Source organism: Phoenix dactylifera, chromosome 10 (assembly GCF_051530095.1).
Source record: "Phoenix dactylifera cultivar Ajwa chromosome 10, Ajwa_hap1_PhDact_Kaust_v1.1, whole genome shotgun sequence".
Taxonomy (NCBI): Eukaryota; Viridiplantae; Streptophyta; class Magnoliopsida; order Arecales; family Arecaceae; genus Phoenix; species Phoenix dactylifera.
Genome location: NC_143199.1, coordinates 31,249,195 through 31,272,037, shown reverse-complemented (window position 1 = coordinate 31,272,037; position 22,843 = coordinate 31,249,195). Strand labels below are relative to the sequence as shown.

Genomic DNA, 22,843 nt, shown 5'->3' with positions numbered 1-22,843 from the left:
TTTTCCTCCTCCGCTGCAGATCATAAAGAAAGGGCCGGTGGTGTTACGTGGTCTCCCAACAGAGGGTGTCGCTGAGCCTAAACCGACGTGTCGGACTGGTCTTATCCGTTGTTGACTGGTCTTCGGGCTTCGGTCAACCATATGTCCGTATCGCTTCTCCGGCCCGGTTCAATCTTCATTGGGTCCGACCGGACGACCTATCCGGCGGTCCGAACGAGCTTGGCGGTGGGACCAACTGGACCGCCTCGCGGTCTAAGCGCAGCCGTAGATGGCCGACAGGACTGGATCGCGTGAAGTAACGGTGTAGATTTATTCTCCGAAAGTTAACGGACGGCTGTGGTTCTCTCAGGAGCGCCCGGGCTGAGCCGTAAAAAGCCGGTCGAGTCGTGAACGTAACGCCGGTGACGATCTCCAGCCCTCCAAAGCCAATCCAACGGAGCAAAGCTTCCGCTATACAATGCGATCATCGATTCGTCCTCGCGCTGTTTTTTTTTTTTTTAAGTCATTCTCCCCCTTCTACCTTTGCGCCACCACCGTCTCATCTCTCTCTCTGCTTGCCTCAAAGCCTCCACCGATCGCTTTGGTTTCTAGATCCGCGCTCTCTTCCTTTCTCTATCTCTCTTTCGCGCGGCGATCCGAGATCGAAAAAGTTTAGATTTTTAGTTTCTTTTGTTTCTTGATTTCATCCTTGGCTCAGCTCGAATCTTCGGTCCATTAAGAAGAATCCCGATTTTATTGATCTTTCTTACGTTTTCAATAAGAAAGGTTCTTTCGATCCAAACCAAAGAAGGAGTTATTCGGTGTCATATCCGTTCTGTTGGATGGGGAGACTTGCTTAAAGGTGAGAGAGCCTGTGATCCTATATTTGTTTCAAGATTTTTAGGTTTTCTTTCGTCTTCTGGGGCTGTTTTGGAAAGGTAGGATCTTTATTCTTGATTTGGGGAAATTAGGGTTTTGAGGATGGTCACGGGGAGCTCCATCAAGATGGCGCCAGGAACCCTAGCGAATGGGAATTTCGACGATTTTGAGAAGGATCTCGAGGCTTTGCTTCGGGAGGAGCAGCAGCCAAGAGCTGCCTTCGATCCAGAGCGGGATGAGCTCCATACCTGCCGGAGTGGCAGCGCTCCCCCGACTGTAGAGGGATCAAGAACCGCTTTTGGGAGCTTGTTTGGGCATGCCGGACTTCCCGAGGCCCGCTGCTTTGATGGCACGGATGGCGGAGATGTGTTGTCTGAGGAGGAGATGAGGTCACATCCTGCCTATTTATCCTACTATTATTCCAACGAGAATCTGAATCCCAGGCTTCCTCCTCCCGTGGTATCGAGGGAGGACTGGCGTGCAGCACAGAGATTCCGTGCTGGTTCGTTTGGAGGGATTGGCGATTGGAGGAGGACGAAGGAATCGGGGGATGGTGATGGGAGCAGCAGCTCTCTCTTCTCGTTGCAGCCAGGACTCCCAGTGCGTGACAGGGAACAAGAGATGATCGAGCCAAGTGGAGGGGTGCAGGATCTGTCCCAGCAGCAGTTAGCGGAGTGGCTCAAGCGGGGCACCGATGGGCTTATTGGGTTGCCTGACGTTGGGTTAGGCACAAGGCGAAAGAGCTTTGCAGATGCCTTGCAGGTTCTTCTTTCTTCCCCTCTTCTTGTATCGCATTTTATCATATATGTGATTTGACGGTTACTTATGGCTGCATCCGACCTTAATGATAGGCCATCATATGGTTGGGAAAAATAATTTCACCGCCAGCTGGATTGTTGATTGGTTGCATGATCTGTATTGCAAGTGTTCTAATTAGACAAGGATAATCAGAATTGACATAGCATGAAGAACTGAATTTTTTTTTAAGTTGAACGATTTCAATTAATTAATGTACTGAACTACTCAATATTATTTAAAACTAGCTTCTGTGGCATGCAAAATAAGAGTTTTCTTTATACTGGGTTCTTATTAAGAATAGTATTTTTCCTCCTATCCATTAACTTTTCCCAATAGGAAAATAGAATTAAGATTTTCTGTTGTGAATTATACACAATGAAGAGTATGAATACTTAGGGGTTCTATTTTTATCTTAATAGGAGTTCTAGGTGTAGGTTTGTATGGTTCCAATGAACTAAAATTGGATTTTGAAAGATTAGCTAATCAATCATATCCTGTGTCATTGGAAATAGTATTATATTTTTGTTTCTTTGATTGAAACTATGTTGAATGAGATTAAGACATATTTTAGACTAGATTTTGATATGTAAAGAGTCCCTGGCACGTTTATGAGGCTTTAGGGAGCATATATTTTATGTTGCTCATGTAAAGCATGGCAGTCTTCTTGTCCGTTCTTTTGCTTTTTGCTTTGAATCTGTTCTGGTATACTGTCTTGGATAATTATCTATGTCTCAGAGACTCGCATTGGTAACACCATTTTAGATTTTTTTTTTCATCTCATGTACCATTGTCTATTTCTCTTGGCCATGATCGCATCTATCTCGTTAGTCTTTTGTACAATAGATTCAAGATGATGAGAAAAGTCCTCCAGGGTATCCCTTGGTTGCCATTTTTCTGGGCCTCTTTTTCTATATACTCTATTTTTGTTCTGTTGATTTTATTCCCTTATTTTCCAAAGCTTTCGTTTGTAATTCCTCTTGCGTTTAGCCCTGTTATTATACCAGTTAACAGATTGTCTTTTAAAGCTTTTTAACCTTTTTTATTTAAAGTTTCTTTTTAAGCTACAAAATTTTTTTTGTCCCTTGACCGGCAAAAAAAGGGAATTCCAAAGCCAGGTCCAAAAGAAGTTTATGAGCTACCAGCTGTGAGTTCTATTTCCGTGGTGGTTGCGTCTGTGCAAGATTTCTTCTTTGCTGCTCTTATATTTCCTATGAAGCATCTCAGTTAATTGTTATTTTTCCCAAAATGGTACAGATTTGTTATCAACAGGAACTCATCCTTTCCCAGATAATTTGGTTCTCTCATGGAAAGTAACATATCCATCTTCTGATAATCTTCTCTCTATAGAGTTCCTCCTGAGACAAACTCTAAAGTAGGTTTATCTTCTCTTCCATTATAAATTTTCTTAATTTATAGGTGATATGTGGTTGCTGAGTAGAAGCGGTAATCTTTGCTCATGACTGTCATATTGGTCTGCTACTGGCTGAAGATGTATCTTAATTGTATAGAAATGAAGTGTTTCTAGTTCCCTTTGAGAAGTCTATATAGTCTAGGGACAACATCGGAGACAACATGCCTAAGAAGGGCACATCTAAATCTTCTTTATCTTTTTTTTTTGGTATTTTATTCTATTTGATTGACAAATAATTAATCCAAAAAAAGGCTAAAACACGATGGTATCTGACAATCTCATCGGAATTGTTGGCTTGGACATGTGACATGCATGTCTAGTGTCGAAGTGTCTAGAAGTACCCAGCACGGAAATCTTTTAAAAATTGGATTCAGAGCAAGGTTAGCCGACTTAGTACCGAGACCGGCTGGCTACCGATTCAGTACCGTACTGACATATGGTGCGCAATAGCGTGCCGATTTCAAATCGGCACACTATATTTTTTTTATTTTTTCATTTTTAAAACTTTAATGAAAAGTAATATTTTTTTTAGTTTTTAAATGATTTTAAGTCTAATTTGATGTTTATTGATGTTTTTTGATGTTTCTATCACCTCAGTACACCCTAAATGATGCTTCTTGATGTTTTTGAGTGATTTTTCTACGTTACCGTAGCACTACTCTGAAACAATGCTACTTTGAGGAGGTAAAAATCTGGCAAATCTAGGTGATTGAGTTTAGTACTCCCAACTTTTTGCATTAGGGTTAGGCCAAAACGAAAATATAAAGAAAAAAAGCCTATGATCCTAGCTTCGTATACTAGGAGAAGTAACATGAAATATCGTAAAATCAGCTAGTAAGATACAAAATATACAATAATACTATCAATTACATATTTGTAAAGTATAATATATATACTGACATCTAGAATCTCGTCGAGTAGCGATGTCTCTCGTAGATCATTAGCATCATTAGAAGGCATATTAGCCACCTCTCTAACTAAGCGATGTTGTAGTCCTGTATGCTCATTCCATAAGGTACATGCTTTGGGTTATATTCGGTCTCGAATCTCTCACTAAAACTCTAGCTTTGAGAGGTGTTCTCTGATTAATAATGCAGCCGTAGAGGGATCCATCTGAATATGCTAACAATAAAATCCGATCCATAAGGTACTATGGGCTATGTAGGGTAGTAACCACTAGAAGATAAAACCTTAGATGCATCATTTCATATCTATATGAGTCATAGGTTATTTGTAGTTGCAGGTAATAGGATCCAGCATACGACTCAGACTCTGATACGTCTATAGATCCTACTCCACGTGTAGCTGCATTGTATCCTTCTGAACGACCTCGAGAAGTCCATCTTCTGTATGCAATCGTATCCTCACACGTTCTACCGATTTGTGCACCATGGTCTCTATCTTGTATGGCATGTATAAAGTGGAACTTACCGATGAATCGATGACCATCCCGCTGCCGTCTCATAAACGAAAGTTTCATATTTTTCACTCAACAACTAGATCCATGATCACCAATATTGTCACCGCTGCTCCTTGATTTCTGAATTTGAGTGAATTGACTCTTCCTCCACTCTCTCCATTGGGGCTTCAACTATTTTTTTGTTTTCTTTCAGGCTTTGTTCAGTAGTTGCCTACTTTTTCTTTGTACCTCTCTTTGTCTAGTTATGCTGGGATGATGGATGTCACCCTCCTGACTGATTGACAAGATAGCATGTTGTCTTCGTTTAAGCAACTCTTGGTCATATCCAAGGTATGTCGAACTGGTCGGCGTACCGGTGGCGACTCGGACTGAGTCAGTACCGGTTCGGGTTGTACCGAACAGATACCGACTTGGTCCGCCGCGGGAGCGCGCGTCCATGTGGTTCCTAGTGCGTGCAGGCATACTTCCCCGCACGTGGGACGCGCGCGCGGACGGTTCCCCGCGCTTCCACAGGGGAGGCCGCGCGCAAGGGCACGCTGAGACGTGCATTTCCCCGCGCGCGGGGACACTTCTCTGTGCAATGTCGCGCGCACGAGCGCGTTTTCCTGCGCGCGGGTGCATTTTTCGACGCGTTTTCCTGCTTGTTTCCCGCGCGCAGGCGCATTTCCCCACAATTTCCCGCACATTGCCGTCTTCCTTTTTCTTATTCTTTTCTTCTTTTCTTTTTTTTTCCTTCTCTTCTTCCTTTTTCTTGAAGCTTCTCCTTCTCCTTCTCCTTTCCTTCTCTCTCCTCCTCTCTTCTCCTCTCTTTTCCCCTTCTCCTGCGAGCAAGAAAGGGCGAACGGAGCTCTTGGGAGGGGGGTGATCCTCGTTGGGGTGCTCGAGAGGGGGTCGGCCCGAGGCCTGGCCTTCTTTTTCTCCTCTTTCTCTTCTTCTTCCTCTTTCTTTCTCTTCTTTCTTCTTCCCCTTTCTTTCTCTTCTTTCTTCTTCTTCCCTGCGCATATCGGTGTGAACCGGTCCGGTTCGCACTGGTACAATGCAGTACCGGTCCGAACCGATCTGGTTCGCACCGATACGCTGCGTGAAAGGGGCTAGAATCATTTTTCATGCCGGGACTGGACCGTATCGGTCCAGTACATGCTAAACCGGTCGATACGGGCCGATTCAATATACCATGGTCATATCTCTAGGAGGATGTCTCGGACATAGAGTCATGTGATAATCGGCTCACTAATGACCTCTGTGAAGGTGGCTAATCAGCTGAAAGGATACATAGAATGTTGTGATCTATTTTATGCTCTGTATCCATTCTAACCTCGCTGGCTATGAAACTTGTCGATCATGGAGGCGATTCTGGCTCATTAAGCTCTGGTTCTAGTTGGTGGCCCACAAACCATCTAATCATGAAATCATCCTCATCCAAAACAAAAGTTTTGTTGATCAGATCCGTGTACTTCAACTTCGCTTCCTTCTGAATGCACTTCAGCCTTAATCTCAGATTATAGTGAACATATACGAGATTGTTGAGGTGCCTCTATGTCAGATGGTTTCTTTGCTTGCTATGGATGAGGGTGAAGGTGGGTCAATTGCGCTCACAGCCACCTAGAAAGACTGTCTGGAAGAGAATCTAGATGGCTATTCGTTTAAGATTTCTCGCGACAGACCAAAATAAATTCATCATTTAGCTGCAAAAGCATTGATGAAAATTACATATAAGATAGTATCATATTAGTGACATTAAACGTCAAGTAATAGTTACCATTGATATTTAATATATCTGGATTCATACTTTTCTTACTTACGATAGCCGCCGACATTACAAAGCTGTCAATGCCCCCCCTAAATATTTTCATCTGTAAAAAAGATATGTTATAATATATTAATGATTAAAGGCACGAGTTAACTTACACATGCCACTTAAGTTAACTTACCTCTTGTAGACACAGGGTCGCAATTTTTTGATCAGGCTTCATCTTTTAGATCATATTATACAGGGCAACTAGAGATTTCTTATCCTTATCGATTCCAAGTGTGGGGTACTGGAATTTCGGATTTAGGTAGTAAGCTGCAGATAGTCTTTATAATTGTTTTAATAAAATTGTACAAGTATATGAGCAATCAAATTTTCAATGTTTTTACTTACCTGCTAGATGCAAGTTCTTATTTAGTAGTCCCAATGTTGGTCAATCATGTACTTTTGGGCATGCTTCGGATATGCCTTCTTGGTCTGATTCTTTGCCCTCGCCATTTATGATATAGAAAATTCATCTGGAGGTACCTCTCGTTGTACACAGCCTAAAACATTTCGTATAATGGCATGATAGCCTTCACTATCTTCTCTACTCGCTACTAGAACATCTACCTCATCACCAAGTTCTCCACATGGCTCTTCTTAGTGTCGGCCCTCGCAAATATGCTCTCCGGCACTCGGCACTGACAAGCATTTGATGCAGGCCTGCTTTTCTCTCAAAGAGGCTAATAAGTGCAATGTAGTTAGTAGCAAACTGTATCACATCTAGTCTCAAGATCTCATCCATGAGTAGCTCCTCATCACTTATAGGATCCATGTGTAGTTATAAATAAATCTGGTGATGAATTGGGCTGCCTCCACTATCTGCTGCATCCTACGAATCTTTCCAATCTCCATTAACATAAGATCGATACATTATGCATCGTATAAGGTCTAGTAAATATGTGGTTGCTGCTCCATCAAAATCTTCCGGCAACCTTCTACCATGGCTTGATATTAGTGATGATCTACATGATATACTTCTCTCCTACCTAATCAATCACCTCCTTCATTAATCTGAGATTGTACATGCCATCGTCCACTTGATTGAAAGCATCAACTAATTTTTGGAAAAAAGTTTTCGTGTCACGGTATATCAAGAAGTTGATGCTTTGCCTGGTAGGACCGGTCGAACCATCATACATCATCTCATCAGTCTATATATAGGTCATTTGAGCTGGTATGAGGCAATTCACTTCTATAGCCCCTCCTTGTTATTGTAAAGAAGCTCATTATAGATATCCTTCGGTGTTGGAAGATCTACATCAGATTGGCAGCCTATATGGAGAAAATGACAGACCTATCGTATGTGTTGCCTGCCGCATTCACTGGATATGGGTGAAGTAGAACCATGATCCAATAGCTCTTCATATATCCTTCTTCATGTCTTTCTTCAACATGATGTCAATCTTTTGTTGTGTCAAATCCCTGATGGAGATGGCATACGGATCTAAATCATGGATGATGGTTCCTGATGGAATCTCTCTAGAGGACTTCTTCCTGCTGCCAAAACCTCCAGCATAGATGCAATATGGCCACCATCTCTACTAGCAGCCTTTCTTACTGAGGTCCTCCTAAACTCTAGATCTACTCTGCCGGTAGCAGAATCAAAGCCCAACTTGTAGTATGAGAGCCCAAATCGAACCCTAGCCTTGCTACCTCATCCTACTGCCACTGACAGCCTAGATCTGCACTTCCTTGTCATCTGAAGTGGAGGCCTTTTTTGACTCTCTAGAGTAATAAGAAGGTAGCTCTGTTGCTCGGTGATCTACCTTCACTTTCTTTTTGGCAATCCTGTCTTTTGCTACTCTAAAACTAGTGAAGTACTTATTCATCAATTGTCAGATCTTCATGGGCATTTTTGACTTATATGTACGCTGGGATAACACTAGTCGGGTTCTACTTCAACTTGCTTTCCTTTCTTTTTTGAATTGTGTTGCACCAGTTGCACTTCCAATAGTACCGACTCGAGAGCATTGCCCGTAATAGCAATCAATGTCGTGCTCTTAATCCTTCTTTTTCCTCGATGGATCCATTTCTACAGGTTTGTCAAACACGTCAGTTTATTAATTATTTAAAAATAATAAAATTTTATTATGATAAAAAAATAAGTTTTCTGCTTCAGAAAATACTTCTGAATTATCTAATGCATAGTACTATTTTTTTATATTTTATATTATTTAAATATTTTAATAATTTTTAAATTTTAAAAATAATTTTAAATATTAGAGATTCAGAAAAATATGTTTTCTACTTTGAAAAATATTTTTAAATTATCTAATGCGCAGTACTAACTTTTTATTTTTTTCTATTGATTATATATTTTTAATATTTTTAATTTAAAAATAGTTTTAAATATGACAATTTAGAAAATTAATTTGAGCTCAGATTCATGTAGAACCCTATCATGGATGATACATATATTTTTTTCAGTCTGTGGACATGCAGCAAATGCTATTTATTTTTCAGTTTTATTCAATCCGGCCACTGTGCATAGGATCGTGTTGAATATTGAATGAATAGACGCCAAATTTAGGTCGAGAGTAGCTAGTATGTCTCTAAGCAAGCTTCTAATTTTATAATTATTTTTTATTTTTTTAATTTTTAATCCAAATATATATTTTTAAATTTAAAATTATAGATTTAATGAAAATTAAAGATTTTAGTATCGTTGTGTAGATCATCTATAGATCTACAACATAGCATGAAATTATACTAAATTTGAAAATTTTGGTACAATCTTCCCTTATTTTTCATTTTTCTCAACACTTTTCGATGTTAACTAAAAAGAGAAGAAATGAGGTGGGGAAGAGCTATCTTACCTTGCTTCAGATTGGATCCTCCTTTAATCGTCGAAATCACCAAGTTTTTGGCAATTTTTGGCGGAGGGTTTTGAAAACAAAAGTGAAGAAAGGCCTAAGAGGGCTTGGAAGGTCTTCTTAGGCCTCTCTATTATTGAAAGAGTGGGGGGGACGAATCAGTTCAAACTAGTTCGCACCGAGTCTTCTCTTGACCACCTGATTCCGAGCGGTTTGTGGCCTTTCTTAGAAATACTTGCTGAAGTGTGCTGGCTTCACGCTGGTTTAGTGCAGTACGGGGTGAATCGGGCAGTTCTGCTTAGTTTGGCATAACATGATTTAGAGAGTTGCATGTATCTTATGTATGCATGTGCATCTATATTAATGTGTTAGATGTATGCATAAAATGAATAATGTGCTTACTTATGTTGCTTTAGTTCATAAAATTTAACAAAATGGTTGCTAATTGTTATGTTAGATTTAGTAAGTTTCATGTAGAACTGCCAAAAGTAGAAATATAATGATGATGACATCGTGATTTGATGTTATTTAGTGTTGTAAAGTGTCCGACATGTAAAAAAAATCTAGTGTGTCCAGGTAACATGATTCATCAGCAAATAGTATCTGCGTGAGACTCCTTGAATACCAAATTCTAGTTCATTCTTGATAAATTTTGAGAGGAAAGAACTTAGAGATAGCTGCTACTGCAGGCTCCTTGCAATTGATTATTCAATTCTGTTGCCACAAATACTTCTAATACTTGCTTCTGGTCTTTGCCCTCCAAATTTATACACTCTGGGCTGCACATCTTTTCCTAGTGTCTACCCTAGTTACTTCTCTCCGTAGCCTCTAATGTGCTTACTTCAAGACAATAGAAACCATATCTGTAAAATTCACAATATGTATCCATCAGTTGTCTCATTAAGAAAACCACCTTCAAGATGTACCTTTCCTAGTATGAAGCCAAGTTGGTGTTAGATATTCTGGTCAGATACTAATTTTTGCCTGATGACTCTGATCACCACTTTCAAGAACTTTGTCAGTTGCTAAGTTGCAAATAATTGGTGCAAATTTGTGCAAAGGTGTACCACAATACTTGTCGCCAAACATGTAACCTTTTCCTTATAACTAAAAAAAGCTAGTCAACCAAATTATAGCTCATTTTTTCCTGATACATGGGTTTATATATGTAGTGGCTACTTGCCTCAGGGTTGAGGAAATAAGACCTTTTCTATTCCTTATTTTATTGTTGTTGTTGTTGTTGTTGTTATTATTATTATTATTTGGGGGGGTGGGTGGCTAGAGGGATGATGGCTCTGATCTCCAAAGAGTGGCAGATTTCAATAGAAAATTGTACAAATATTTTTGTAAAAATGTGCACAAATATGCAAATTTTCAATATAATAGAATAGTAAATCTTTAGTAAAGGCTCAGGTTGCATTATAGCTCTATTGGCAAGACATTATTACTGGACTTCAAAGCTGTTCTGCAAGGATCTCTTCCCCCCTTCTTCTCTTTTCTCCTCCTCTCTTTTCCTTTTTGTTCATGTTTTTTCACTTTTTCCATCAAAAGCCAAGTCCTATGAAATGAAAACTGTCTCAGTTCTCTTGTTCCATTAAGAATTTTTATGATCCATTCCCTCTCTTTCTGCATTTCAATCTGAAGATAATATTTTGTTCCTAACATGCTAAATGTAAGCCTTTGTTTATGATTGTCTTTGACTCAGGCATCAATAATGCTGCAGATTAACTTATTGCTTTTGATTTTTGTTTTATTTAGTTTCTATTTCTTGCATGTTATCTGGTTCACAGCGTGATTTTCCATGGTTTTGTTCCTATGTTGGCTTGATAACATTTGCAGGTTCTCTACTGAATTTTATCATTGATGGTTTTGATTTTCTATATCATTGATTACATGAAATTTGTTTTAATGCAGGAGGAACATGGCCGCGCTGCTTCTGTGTCTTCACATATTTCACGCCCAACTAGCTGTAATGCTTTTGACAATGTTGATCCAATAGTAGTTTCTGATTCACAACTAACGCAACTTCATAATGGATCAGACACAATTGATGGCTGGCAATCTGAAGCAACTTCCTCTGGTCTTGTTAGGGTTCAAAGCCTTGGTTCATCACTTTCTCATTCCCTTGCATCTACTGTTGGTTCTGCTTTGTCTAGAAGTACAACACCGGATCCTCAATTAATTCGGAGGGCCCCAAGCCCCATCCTTCCTCCTGTGGGAGTGAGGATTAGTAATAGTGATAAAAAGACAGTAGTTGGATCAAATGGCTTAGGTGGTGTTTCCTCTTATTTGTCTGACTGTGGTGATTGGGCAGATGCTATGTCTAGTTTAAGCCTATCCAGGAATAAAGTAACTGATGGAGAAAGTCATGTACAGGGACGGTTTCATAATGAAGTTTCTGATCAGTCTCAATTGCTATTCAATATGCACAATGATCATAGGCATTATCTGAAGCAGAAAGTCACAAATAAGTCTGAGGCAGAGTCACTAAAGCCTCTGTCTCATCCTTTTTTGCCATACAATGATCTTTCCAAGAACAATGGTAGTTTAACAGATCTGAATTCACCTAAATTAACTTCAGATGGGCAAATCAACTTGCCAAAGCAATTGCCATATCCAAATATTTATAAGAAAGTAGCTTCAATGGGTTCAACCAGTTCAACAGGATCTAATAATCCATTTCAGAACTCTGATATGCTAAACGTCGACTTCATTGGATCTAATTCAAGGGCTTATTCTATTGATTATGGACCACCAACAATATTGAACAGTCATCCTGAAGCAGGTAGCCTCTCTCCTTCCCTCCAACCGAACAAAAATTTAGTTTGTGCTGCTTCTTCGACCCTGACACTTGGGCATATGCTTTACTTTTGCAGGTGCAGCAGTAGCAGGAGTTGCAGAAGGACCATATTTGAATATAAATGGAAACCAAGTGGGATCTGGTTTCCAGTTACCAATTATGGACCCCCTATGTGCACAGTATTTGCAAAGCACTTCTGATGCTGCCATGCATTCTGCTGCAAGCTTGGATCCTTCTTTAGGCAGGAATTATCTTAGTACTTCACATATGGATTTGCCCAAGTATCAAAAAGCATATCTTGGAGCATTGCTTGCGGAACAGAAATTTCAGTATGGCATGCCCTTCCTAGGAAAATCTGGTGGCTTAAATAATGACTTCTATGGTGGTCAGGCTGTTAGTCTTGGCATGCCATATCCGGCAAGCCCCCTATCCAGCTCTTTTCTCTCTCCTTTGGGTTCTGGGAGTCCTGTGAGGAAAAATGAGTGGCTGTCACGTGCCCCCTCCTTAATGAGAAGTGCTGCCACTGGATCCATGGGATCACGGAATCCAGAAAATGGTGTTATGGAAGAGAATTATGCATCATCGTTGTTGGAAGAATTCAAAAACAACAAAACTAGATCTTTTGAACTTTCAGATATTGTAGATCATGTAGTTGAATTCAGGTACCTTTTTGTTGTTCCCCTATTTATTTTCTTATTTTACATGTCAGCGAAGTTGATTAGGGGTGGATAGCTAATTACTGTCTTTCTCCTTTTGCAGTGTGGATCAGTATGGAAGTCGTTTTATTCAACAGAAACTTGAAACTGCCTCAGCTGAAGAGAAGAACAAAATTTTTCCTGAGATACTACCTCAAGCTCGTGCTTTGATGACTGACGTTTTTGGAAATTATGTTATACAGAAAGTATGTTGTCTTTATGTTTCCAAGTGAACTCCATAAATTTTGTTTTTAAAAATTCTGAACTTTTGTATCATCACTTGTATTGGCAGTTCTTTGAGCATGGTACTGAAATCCAGAGAAAGCAGCTAGCAAGTCAACTTAAGGGTCATGTTTTGCCTCTCAGTCTTCAAATGTACGGTTGTAGAGTAATTCAGAAGGTTGGGTCATTATCCTTGTTCTGCTACGAAATTCATTAGTTTCTTAAATGTTAAAAAGGATATTCGAACAGATGTATTTCTTTCTGATCTTCAATCTGCTTGATGTTCCATGTGGCTTATATAGTTTGTGTCATTTGTTGCACTTTACATGATAACTGTAATTTGTTTATATAATTAGGTTTGAATGTCATAGCTCAAGCTATCTTATCACTTGTTGCTGAGCACCCACTTCAATAGCATCAGTTTTTAGTTATTTATCAACTTTTTGTCTTAATATAATTATTCTTTCTATGCTTGTATTAATATTTTAATAATAAAAATTGTAAATAATAGTGTGTATGGTGCCAGGGATGGTATTTCAATTAGTTAAATCTTGAGATGTTTGCTTGTCATGGACTTCACCATGATAACTCTATCCCTACATAGAACTAAGTTGTTGCCATCTGACAACTTGTTAATTTTCCAAAATCCACTAGTAATAGGACAACAGGATCCAAAAGAAGGCTAGAATGACCATTTAGGATTTGACATTCACATAAAGTGCCAGACAGACAGAATAAAGTCCTGCATTTCTGCCTTTCTATTTAAACAGCATTTAGATTAATATTTTCAATGTAACAGTTTTGAAGATTCACTTATCCTTTGTCTTGGAGGTTCCTTTACAGGGTAGAGGCCCCATATTCAATACCTTCTAACAAGCCTTCTTCATTGCTATTTGTCTTATCTAATTACGAATATTGCTTCACATAGTTTCTATTGCTACGATCCAAGTTTTTGACACAAACTGTTGAGTGGTGTTGCATGTAAAGCAACTAAGTATAATTGATTAGAAGTGTTAATATGAAAAGTAATAACATAATGATAGCAATACTTGCTTATAAGATTTTCCTTAGTAGTATTTTGGCTCCGATAACAGCTAGGGTCCTGATCAAGCAAAGATGAAGTCCTATGTACCTCTACAGACACAATATCTCAAGTACATGGAACCGCGGTCAGTGCTGCAGAAGGACAGTCCCCTAACATCTTTGGTTCCTGCCTATTTTCAGTTATATTACATTAGAAGCATTGGCAGCAAGGACGGCGGAACCGCTATCGGACACTGTACCAGTTGTCCGGCGTGATTAGTCGGTATGGGCCTGCACCGTGTCGTGCCATGCCGGGTCCTTACCGACACATCTTCTACGGCGGGGGAGAGGGAGAATGTGAGAGGAAAAAAAGAGAGCGGGGGAGTGAGGGAGGGAGAGGGAGAGGGATAGGCGGGAAGAGAGAGAGCGGTCGGGGCCGGCCGGTGGAGGCTGGGGTGCCTCTGTGTGGAGAAGGCGGAGGCGGGGCTCCGCCTCCAAGCCCCTGTTTCGAACGTTTCGTTCGAACGTTTGAAACAGGGGCCCGGAGAGGGCCCCTTTTATTTTTACTTTTTTAAAGTTGAAGTCGGCGAACCCCCTCCTCCGCGTCTCCCCAGCCTCTACTGGCCAACCTCTCTTGCCTCCTCTCCCTCTCCCTTCCTTTCCCCCCCTCTCTCTTTTCCTCTTCTCCTTCCCCTCCAGTGAGCTGTCTCGGTATTAATGGCAGAACCGTCCTGGTCCACTGCCAGTACGGCCCGGGACGCCCCGAACCGGGGGGTTCAGGATGGTTCCGCAGACCTTGGTTGGCAGTCTATGGAAATAAAGTAATTGTTATTTGAAAAAAAAGAAGATAAAAATGAAAAAAAGAAATATATAACAAAGAGGTAGTATAATGGTTTATATTGACCTCTGACTTCTTTAGTTAGTTAATTGTTGACTAAGAAATTATGGAATGGTGACTTATGGTTATATCTATAATGCCTACTTCTATTGCCTTATGGCCTCGTTTGGCATTGCTTTTAGAGGACCACAAACTGCTTCTTGCAGGACAAAAAGCCTTTTTGGGTGATTTTGAAGTGTTTGGTAAAAATTCTGAAACAACTTTTTAGCTCCTTCAAAAGCTAAAAAAAGTTCTAGAAAAGCTCCAGTTTGGAGTTTTTGGTCAAAATCTCTACTTGAGATGCGTCGGAAAGCTGCCTTTTTAGATGAGAGACTGAGTTTGAATCTCGTCAATGAATTTTTTTTAAAAAAATAATATAAGCTAATTTATAAGTTAACAATACTTTGTAATAGTTTTGATAGTATAGTATAATAACAATATAATATAATATAATAATAACATTTTTATAAAGTTATATTATACTATATGAAATCATAATAATATTATATTATTATCATCATAATCATATTTTAATAATATAATATCGTTATACTATAATAGTATTATAATGTAGTACTCTTATAATATACTAAATTGATAATATTGTTTTATTTACGTTATAACAATATTATTTTGTAATAATATTATAAATATTGTTATATTTATATAATAAATTTTTAAAAATATTTATTATATTATTTAGATTATTATATTGAAATAAAGAATTTATGAATTAAGGATACTTTATAATAATAATTGTTGATTAGACAAATAGTTAGACAATTTAAAAAATTATGCAATATCCTTTATTATTATTTTCCGATACTAAAAGTACTTTTTTAGTTTAGTTACCAAATTGATGCTAAAGTTCCACAAAACTTCAGAAAGGTAGTTACCAAACAGTAAATAACTTGTTATTAAAAAACTCTACTATAAAAGCTCGGCTGACCAAATCTCTATATACAGAAGCTCTACTTCCTACAGCAATGCCAAATGGGATCTATGAATTATAAGAATGGTTAACCAGCTGTCCATCTAAGGCTTTTGCTTCTTGCTTGTCTTAATTCAAAAATGGCAGGCACCTAGGTATTGGTGTTTAGATGCTCGTATGCATGTGTTAATTTACCCCTAGCATGGACTGTTTTCTAGGGAGGCTTATGTGTCATTCTACCCTAATAAAATTTGAATTTTCCAACTAAACCTTTTTAGACAACTAAGACATGAAATATGTCTGTTATATTGATGTTCATATTGATTTTTTTAAATATATGGTTTCAATGTTGGTAGTTGAATGTTCTACTTCTCTTGTCATAGCTCCGTATTGTGTAAAAAAAGATTAAAGATTACTTTCTTGTGTCATGGAATGCTACTTCATTATCTGCTATCTCCTACTTAAACATGCTGTAAAATCAAAGGTGGATTCTGAGACATCTGGTATTACTTTGAGAAAGCTCAATTGTTTGCTTTTCTGCAGGCGTTAGAAGTTGTTGATGTAGATCAGCAGACTCAAATGGTGCTAGAACTTGATGGATCAATCATGAAATGTGTTCGTGATCAGAATGGTAACCATGTAATCCAGAAATGTATCGAATGCGTTCTCCAAGAAAGGATCCAGTTTATTGTATCGTCATTCTATGGACATGTTGTTGCACTCTCCTGCCATCCATATGGTTGTCGGGTCATTCAGGTGGGAAAATTACCTCTCTTCTATAACCCTTATAAAAACCCTTCATTCATTTATTTTCCTCCAATGATTTTGCTTTTTAATGGATGTTTTAATCCTGGCAGAGGGTCTTGGAGCACTGTGATGATCCTAAAACACAAAGCATTATGATGGATGAGATCCTGCAGTCTGTGTGTTCTTTAGCACAGGACCAATACGGGAATTATGTTATTCAAGTAGTTTTCTCCCTTCTAGTTTGATATTTTGTCTTACCGTTTCTCTGCATTCTGTTATTGGAACATTTCTTTTAATTAAAGGTTATATTGGCTTTGCTGTTTTTAGCTTCATACTTTGCACTGGGGTTGTCTTAGCAATATTTGTCCCTTTTATGTCTGTGTTTTATATAGATCACATGTTCTTTATGATGTTGCTTTGACAAGGATATTACTTTATCTGAGATAACTTGGTGAAATTGGTCATACCATTCCTTCTTGTGGAAGCTGACATATTGAATGCAATAGCGAAGTTTGTCATGCTGCCTCGTCAGAACACCGATAATTTTATTGTACAATCAAGAGGCATATGTCTAGGATCATAATAATAGTTATAATAGTTAAAATATTGTACGACCATTTCTGCTTCCCTTGAAGTATGGTCAACTTTAATCCTTCATAGGACTTTGTAAATATTGATTTCACTCCATCAGTGATCATGTCATTGTCATCCTAATGAAACTAGCATCGTTTCTCTGTTATGATTGCTGGTAGTTCAATTTTAGTAGTTTTCACATGTTCTCCCTCGTCATCCACTTAAATGATCTATCTTCAATAGTTTACCAGATGTATCAAGAAGTCAGGACTAGCCCATACTCCAGAATGTCTTGACTGCTTCTTTTTGAACCAAGATCTTTTGGTTAAGAACCATATAATTAAAATTCAGGTTTGCAGAAGCTGAAAGGTGACAGGGGAACTAGAAAAGAGATACGAGAAGTAAGAGGAGTTTTATTTACCAGCATTTGCACATGAAGATGTATGTGTAATAGCACAACCGTGAGTAACAAGCCTTGTTCAACCATGTCAGCACTCACTCTATCTACATTAACTATTCAATATATCATTTTGTGAATAATATTAAGTCAATCTATATTTTGTAAGTGCTAGATATACCATTTGAATTAACTTACATGCATCAGGAGGTTATGAAAAAGTGGGTTAAAAAACCTCCATGTTAATTGGGGATTATCAAGATGATGCTTAGTATCTACATTCCTTTACAAGTGTACCTAGCAAATGATTTAAATTTCAACAATATGTTCAATCACAAATATACTTTACCTGTTACTCCTGCATTTGACTGGACCGAAGTTTTGGCCTAATAGTGGAACTACTAAGAGAGATTGGGATACCTTATTTTGGTTATATAACCATGACAATCTAATAAACAAGATTAATTATATCAAGCTATGATGGCCCAAGCATGAATATAAGATACTATGGGAACTCTTCTTTTCTGCAACCGTTCACTGAGATTCAGGTTTTAGCTAAGACAGAGGGGCTGCTCAATGATGGAAGGTTCATGTTTTCGTTGAATAGTTAAATCTTGCTCTCAAACCTGCAAAGACATCTGGCAGTGTGTTCTTGCATTTCTGAAATAAGTTAGCAATGTGCTTCTTTGATTGCAATCTTAGGTTTATGGAACACATACCTAAGGTATATTGTGGATGAGATAAGTCATAAGTTAAAGCCAGTTACAATTCGATACATTTTGACCGTTTCTTTTGTCCAGTACTCTATAATTGTACATCTAACTTAATAAGGCTGGTTCTTGTTTGTTTTGAGCTGCAAAAATTATCCCTGGTGATGTAAATGGGGCCAAATCCTTCTTTTTTTCAGTATAATTTATTTTCATAAACAGGTTTTATTCAGTAGATTGTTATTTTTGATACAAGTATCTGTTGGAAGGATTTAGATCCAAAACATTCTCATTTGTATCAATTGGTCGGTTAGCTGGTTGGTACTTCTCTTTCCACACAACAATTACTTTTGCCTCTTAACATCCTGAATCTGGCTGCCTTTCTTCATTCATTATTCTCCATGTTCATGGTGTCTTGTTTTTGTTGCTTCTTAAACAAATCCTGTTATAAACACTTTTGACTTAAAAAAACCCATATAAAATAGAATCAGCTATGAAATGAGAATCTCAGAAACAATTATAACTTCTTGTTGCTTTTCTGAGTTGGAGGTTATTCATGAATGTTTGTTATTGTTTATAGTCTGATGTGCATGGTATTTTGGTCTCTCTCTCTCACTCTCTCTCTCACACACACACACACACAAGACAAGTGTTCTTTAAAATATTTGATGCACAAGATTTGATTGCTTACTCATGGTTCTTCCCATGATTGTAGTACCTTTTCCAGTTTGATTTTTTCCTACGAGTGCTTGTAAATCATTGTGTGGGAGCACCAGCATGTTATGCTTAAGCTTTTTCTTTTTTAATACTTGCCATTACTGCCTATCAGATTCCTGGCAATCTATGTATAACCATCAGGATTATTGCATTTATATGCTCATTTCTAGGGGTCAATTAACTTGGTTTTCCTGCTTCGTTATATTAGCATGTTCTGCAACATGGTAAACCTGAAGAACGATCTGCTATAATTAGCAAGCTTACTGGGCAAATAGTAAAGATGAGCCAGCAGAAATTTGCTTCAAATGTTGTTGAAAAGTGCTTGGCATATGGTAGTCCTGAGGAGCGACAACTCCTAATAAATGAGATGCTTGGTTCAACTGATGAAAATGAACCATTACAGGTAACTTTTGCTTTCTTTTTTCATTTGGAATGATATAGATTGCCAATTTTTAGAGTGATACCTGCATGAAAACACATGGGTGCTTGTTTTTCATCATTAAGAAATATATTATTTTATAGTTGTGCTTTAAGATGAATATTTGAAGGTTGGTTGGTGTCACAAGACCATGGTTTAGTGTATTTTGTAGTGACAGAACTTGTGTCTTTGACTCATCCACCCCATAGAACCCCATATCTTGGGACATCACATTTATGCATGGTCCTAGTATGAGCTAGCACATTTTTTTCATCATGTGCTGGTTATTGCATAGTGTGACATATTGACACAGCTGTTATTAATTGAACGAAAGTTTTTGAAAGTGATGGTCTTGTAACATTTGTTATCCTTCACAAACAATGCTTTGGCTGCTTGGACCTACAATAAGGCGTGTGAAGATGATGATTGATCAGCAACAACAAGCATATCTGATGGTATTTGAAAGAGTTGCTCTTATGCAGTTTGCATAAACGAACAATGCTCGTTGGCAATAACTTCCATCTGGGAGAGTTTCTACGGATGAAAGTTTTTATTCAAAAACATTGACTGAAATGCACTTGTATATTCATATTCTAGCTTATAAAAGGCTTAAGTTCCCTAAATATGCCTCTTACAACCTTTGTTTGTTTTCAAATTAACTCCAGCTGTACTCAACATGCCATGTTATGGTAAGTTACTACTATTATTTGCAGAACAACTCTAAAATGGTTACACCTTGACTTGGCTTGTCTTACTTGGTAATTAGGCAACGTGATCTACACCATTAGACCATACATTTTCCTTTCTGGTTGGATGATAGTGAAAACCCTAAAGCACAACCCCCCTACACAATCTCCCTAGGCTCATGCTGCTGCAACTAAGCAGTGGAGACATCAACCTTGACATGCATGGAGTTACCTGATGATTGTTCAATATCATTGGACCTTGCACTTGTATGAAAGATAGGAAAAACCTAAAGCATGTCCCCCCAAGATTCACAGCAGTGCAGTATCACAATAAAATTTCAAAGCTCCACCTGCAAATCATTTACTGAAATATTATCACCCTTGGAGCAATTTACAAAGAGGAGAAACCTTGAAAAATAGAGGACATTTAAGCTGGCTGCAACCTAACTAATTGTAGTTATCAAGATCTTGAAATCTCACTTCACATAATGTGTTTGTTGATAGCAAAGGGAGAAGTCACATTGGATTTTTATTCATGTCCCTGCAATAAAAGCTCCATTTAGTTGCATCCAATTGCATAAATGAAAGACTTGCTCCTGTGGCTAAGTTATATATATGTCTATTTCATTTGTTATTGCTTATCGCAGTTTGCTTGCTTCTCGCATATCATTTGTTATTGTATGATAACAACAGAAACATCGTGATTCTATTTCATGTAAGTTGGTGTTCTCAGCAGCATACTAGTGTTTTTCATGCTAATTGTCACAATTTTCAACCTCCAATTGATAAATCTGAGTAATTGAAATGACTTGGCAGGTGATGATGAAAGATCAGTTTGGTAACTATGTTGTACAGAAGGTCCTTGAGACCTGTGATAATCAAAACCGTGAACTGATCCTTTCACGCATTAAGGCTCACTTGAACGCCTTGAAGAGATACACATATGGGAAACACATTGTCGCCCGTGTTGAGAAGCTTATTGCCACTGGAGGTAACTTGGTGCCTAGATGCTTTTGACTGTTCTGACGACTCTGCATGGTAGTTGTTACTGACAATGCCAATTGCTACTGTTTTAACTGAAGCACATGCTTTTTGCTGTGCAGAGAGGCGCATTGGGATCTCTTCACATTCTTCGTGAGAAACTGCAGAAGTGAAAGCGAGGAAATTTTCGTACAGAGAATTAGGTTAGCTTTACCAGCTACCTAGTCTTTCTTTTCAGCATAAATGGGAAGTTAATCTTGTGTGGCCTTAGTGTAAATAAATGATAGGCTTGTTTAAATAAGAATTTTGTTTGTTCTCTGCATGTATTGATGTATATTGGCACCTGTATTCAAGCTATAGCCAAGGCAACAGCAATGCCGGTAGAAAAGATATTTAGGTTAGGACAGGGAGAGCAGAGGCACTGTAGATGTTTGCCTTCATTAAAGTGTAAAAGGATTCATGAAATCATGTAAAGATAAGAATGTCCAATGGAACTATCGTGAGGTGCAGGGTGCTGTTTTATAAAGGTAATACCTGCATCTTGGAAGATAAACTTGTTTTCATGATTTGTATTTTGTCCCCTTCTGCTGGCGATTCAGGAGGTTAATCGTTGCATGACCATCCTGGGTTCACTGATCCAGACCATCCGGCTCTGGAATGATGATGCAGTGATTTCATACTTCACAAAAATTCCAATGCTTGCATGGATGGGGTCTTGTTTGAATTTTCCCGAGTTATTTTACAAAATAATTTTCTTCCCTCCGATTTTTGTTTGTCAAATTAGGTTGAAAGCAAACCACTTTTGTTGGCCATCCCAGCACCGAATGCTCGAGTCTCAAAACTGCACTTTTCACTAATCACTTCTCAAACTATCAACACGGTAAAAATTCCACTTTCGCTAGAAGACACTTTTCACATTACTTTCGGCTTTTTAATGTCTACCACTTTCTTGCAAAAACTAACCTCTTATCCATAATTGCCGTATTCACGATTGCATGCAGTAATTGACCATCAAATCTGGTTGATCATTATTTAGCCACTGACATTACGCTCTAAAATTTGACTCAGCATGCCTCTGTTTAGCCAAGAGAGAGCTGATTTACATGGGTCTAACCTTTCGCACGCCTTTAGCACCATCTGCTGCTGGAGGCTCTCTTGATAAAACTTGACAGCCCTCTCTGACAATACCATTCTGTTTCTGTGAGGCCTCATTTGATATCGGTTTTTGCTTCCTGTTTTTTGTTTGCAAAAACCGGAAAGGAAAATGAAGAAGAGTGTAAGAAGCTTTTGCTAGCAAAGATTAAATACTTTCAAATAAGAGTGAAGATAAAAGCAACTAATAGCAGAGGTTCCGGCAAATGCCATCTACTTTCTCAAGAAACAGAAAAAGAGAGATAACGTTGCCAAACAGGCCCGATAGGCCTTGGGCTCTAACTAGGTGAACTGAGTAGTGCCCTAGTCACACTCCACCACCACCCACGGAATTTCCAGATGCAAATGTTTGGATGGTATATCTTCCAATATGCGACCTGGATTTACCATGGATGCCTCTCCTTCCGTTTAGAGCCACCAACTTACGGAAGTCTTCATGGCATCCCATGGGCCTCTGATTAAAAAAACAAGCAGAGGCAGTATCAAATAGCTCCTTTCAATCTTCATTAGCGTAAAGAAACTTGAATGAACACATCAATATTACCAGAGCGTTTAGTGCACGAATGTCCAGATGGAGTGAATGGCATGACCGGTGACAGCATTAAAGACCCGGACACCAACTAGATGGACCACCAAGAATCGAAAATCTTCTGAAAGGGGATGACCATCTAACTATATAATGTACTCGTACATCACCCTTCTGTCAGTGGAACATTCCGAGAATCTTCCTCTCTTTCCAACCAGTGCACAATACTGATGGATACCCATGGATACCCATCTTCACAACAGAACCGCCACGTTCCCAGTTTGAGCAAGATAAGG

General features: G+C 38.6%; 1 protein-coding gene across 2 annotated transcripts; it reads left to right on the top strand.

Moving 5' to 3' along the window:
• Nucleotides 1–400: 400 nt before the first annotated feature.
• On the top strand, nucleotides 401–21,432 carry LOC103707008 (pumilio homolog 4-like). Of its 2 annotated transcripts, XM_008791332.6 has the most exons (11): nucleotides 401–841; nucleotides 951–1,620; nucleotides 11,010–11,880; nucleotides 11,972–12,557; nucleotides 12,655–12,796; nucleotides 12,883–12,990; nucleotides 16,187–16,399; nucleotides 16,501–16,611; nucleotides 18,993–19,187; nucleotides 20,705–20,879; nucleotides 20,992–21,432. In XM_008791332.6, exons 2-11 carry the CDS (start codon nucleotides 961–963, stop codon nucleotides 21,024–21,026), a joined length of 3,096 nt encoding a protein of 1,031 aa, XP_008789554.3. In that variant the 5' UTR covers nucleotides 401–841; nucleotides 951–960; the 3' UTR covers nucleotides 21,027–21,432. The 2 variants fall into 2 exon arrangements, with proteins under 2 accessions (XP_008789554.3, XP_017698254.3); XM_017842765.5 differs by having other exon boundaries at nucleotides 453–1,620.
• Nucleotides 21,433–22,843: the final 1,411 nt, after the last annotated feature.

Excerpts from the sequence above, each read along its gene's own strand:
- LOC103707008 (XM_008791332.6), top strand. The coding sequence starts at position 961 with ATGGTCACGGGGAGCTCCATCAAGATGGCGCCAGGAACCCTAGCGAAT. Across the intron at positions 11,881-11,971 it reads GAACAGTCATCCTGAAGCAG|GTGCAGCAGTAGCAGGAGTT; the intron begins GTAGCCTCTCTC and ends TTACTTTTGCAG. Across the intron at positions 19,188-20,704 it reads ATGAAAATGAACCATTACAG|GTGATGATGAAAGATCAGTT; the intron begins GTAACTTTTGCT and ends ATGACTTGGCAG.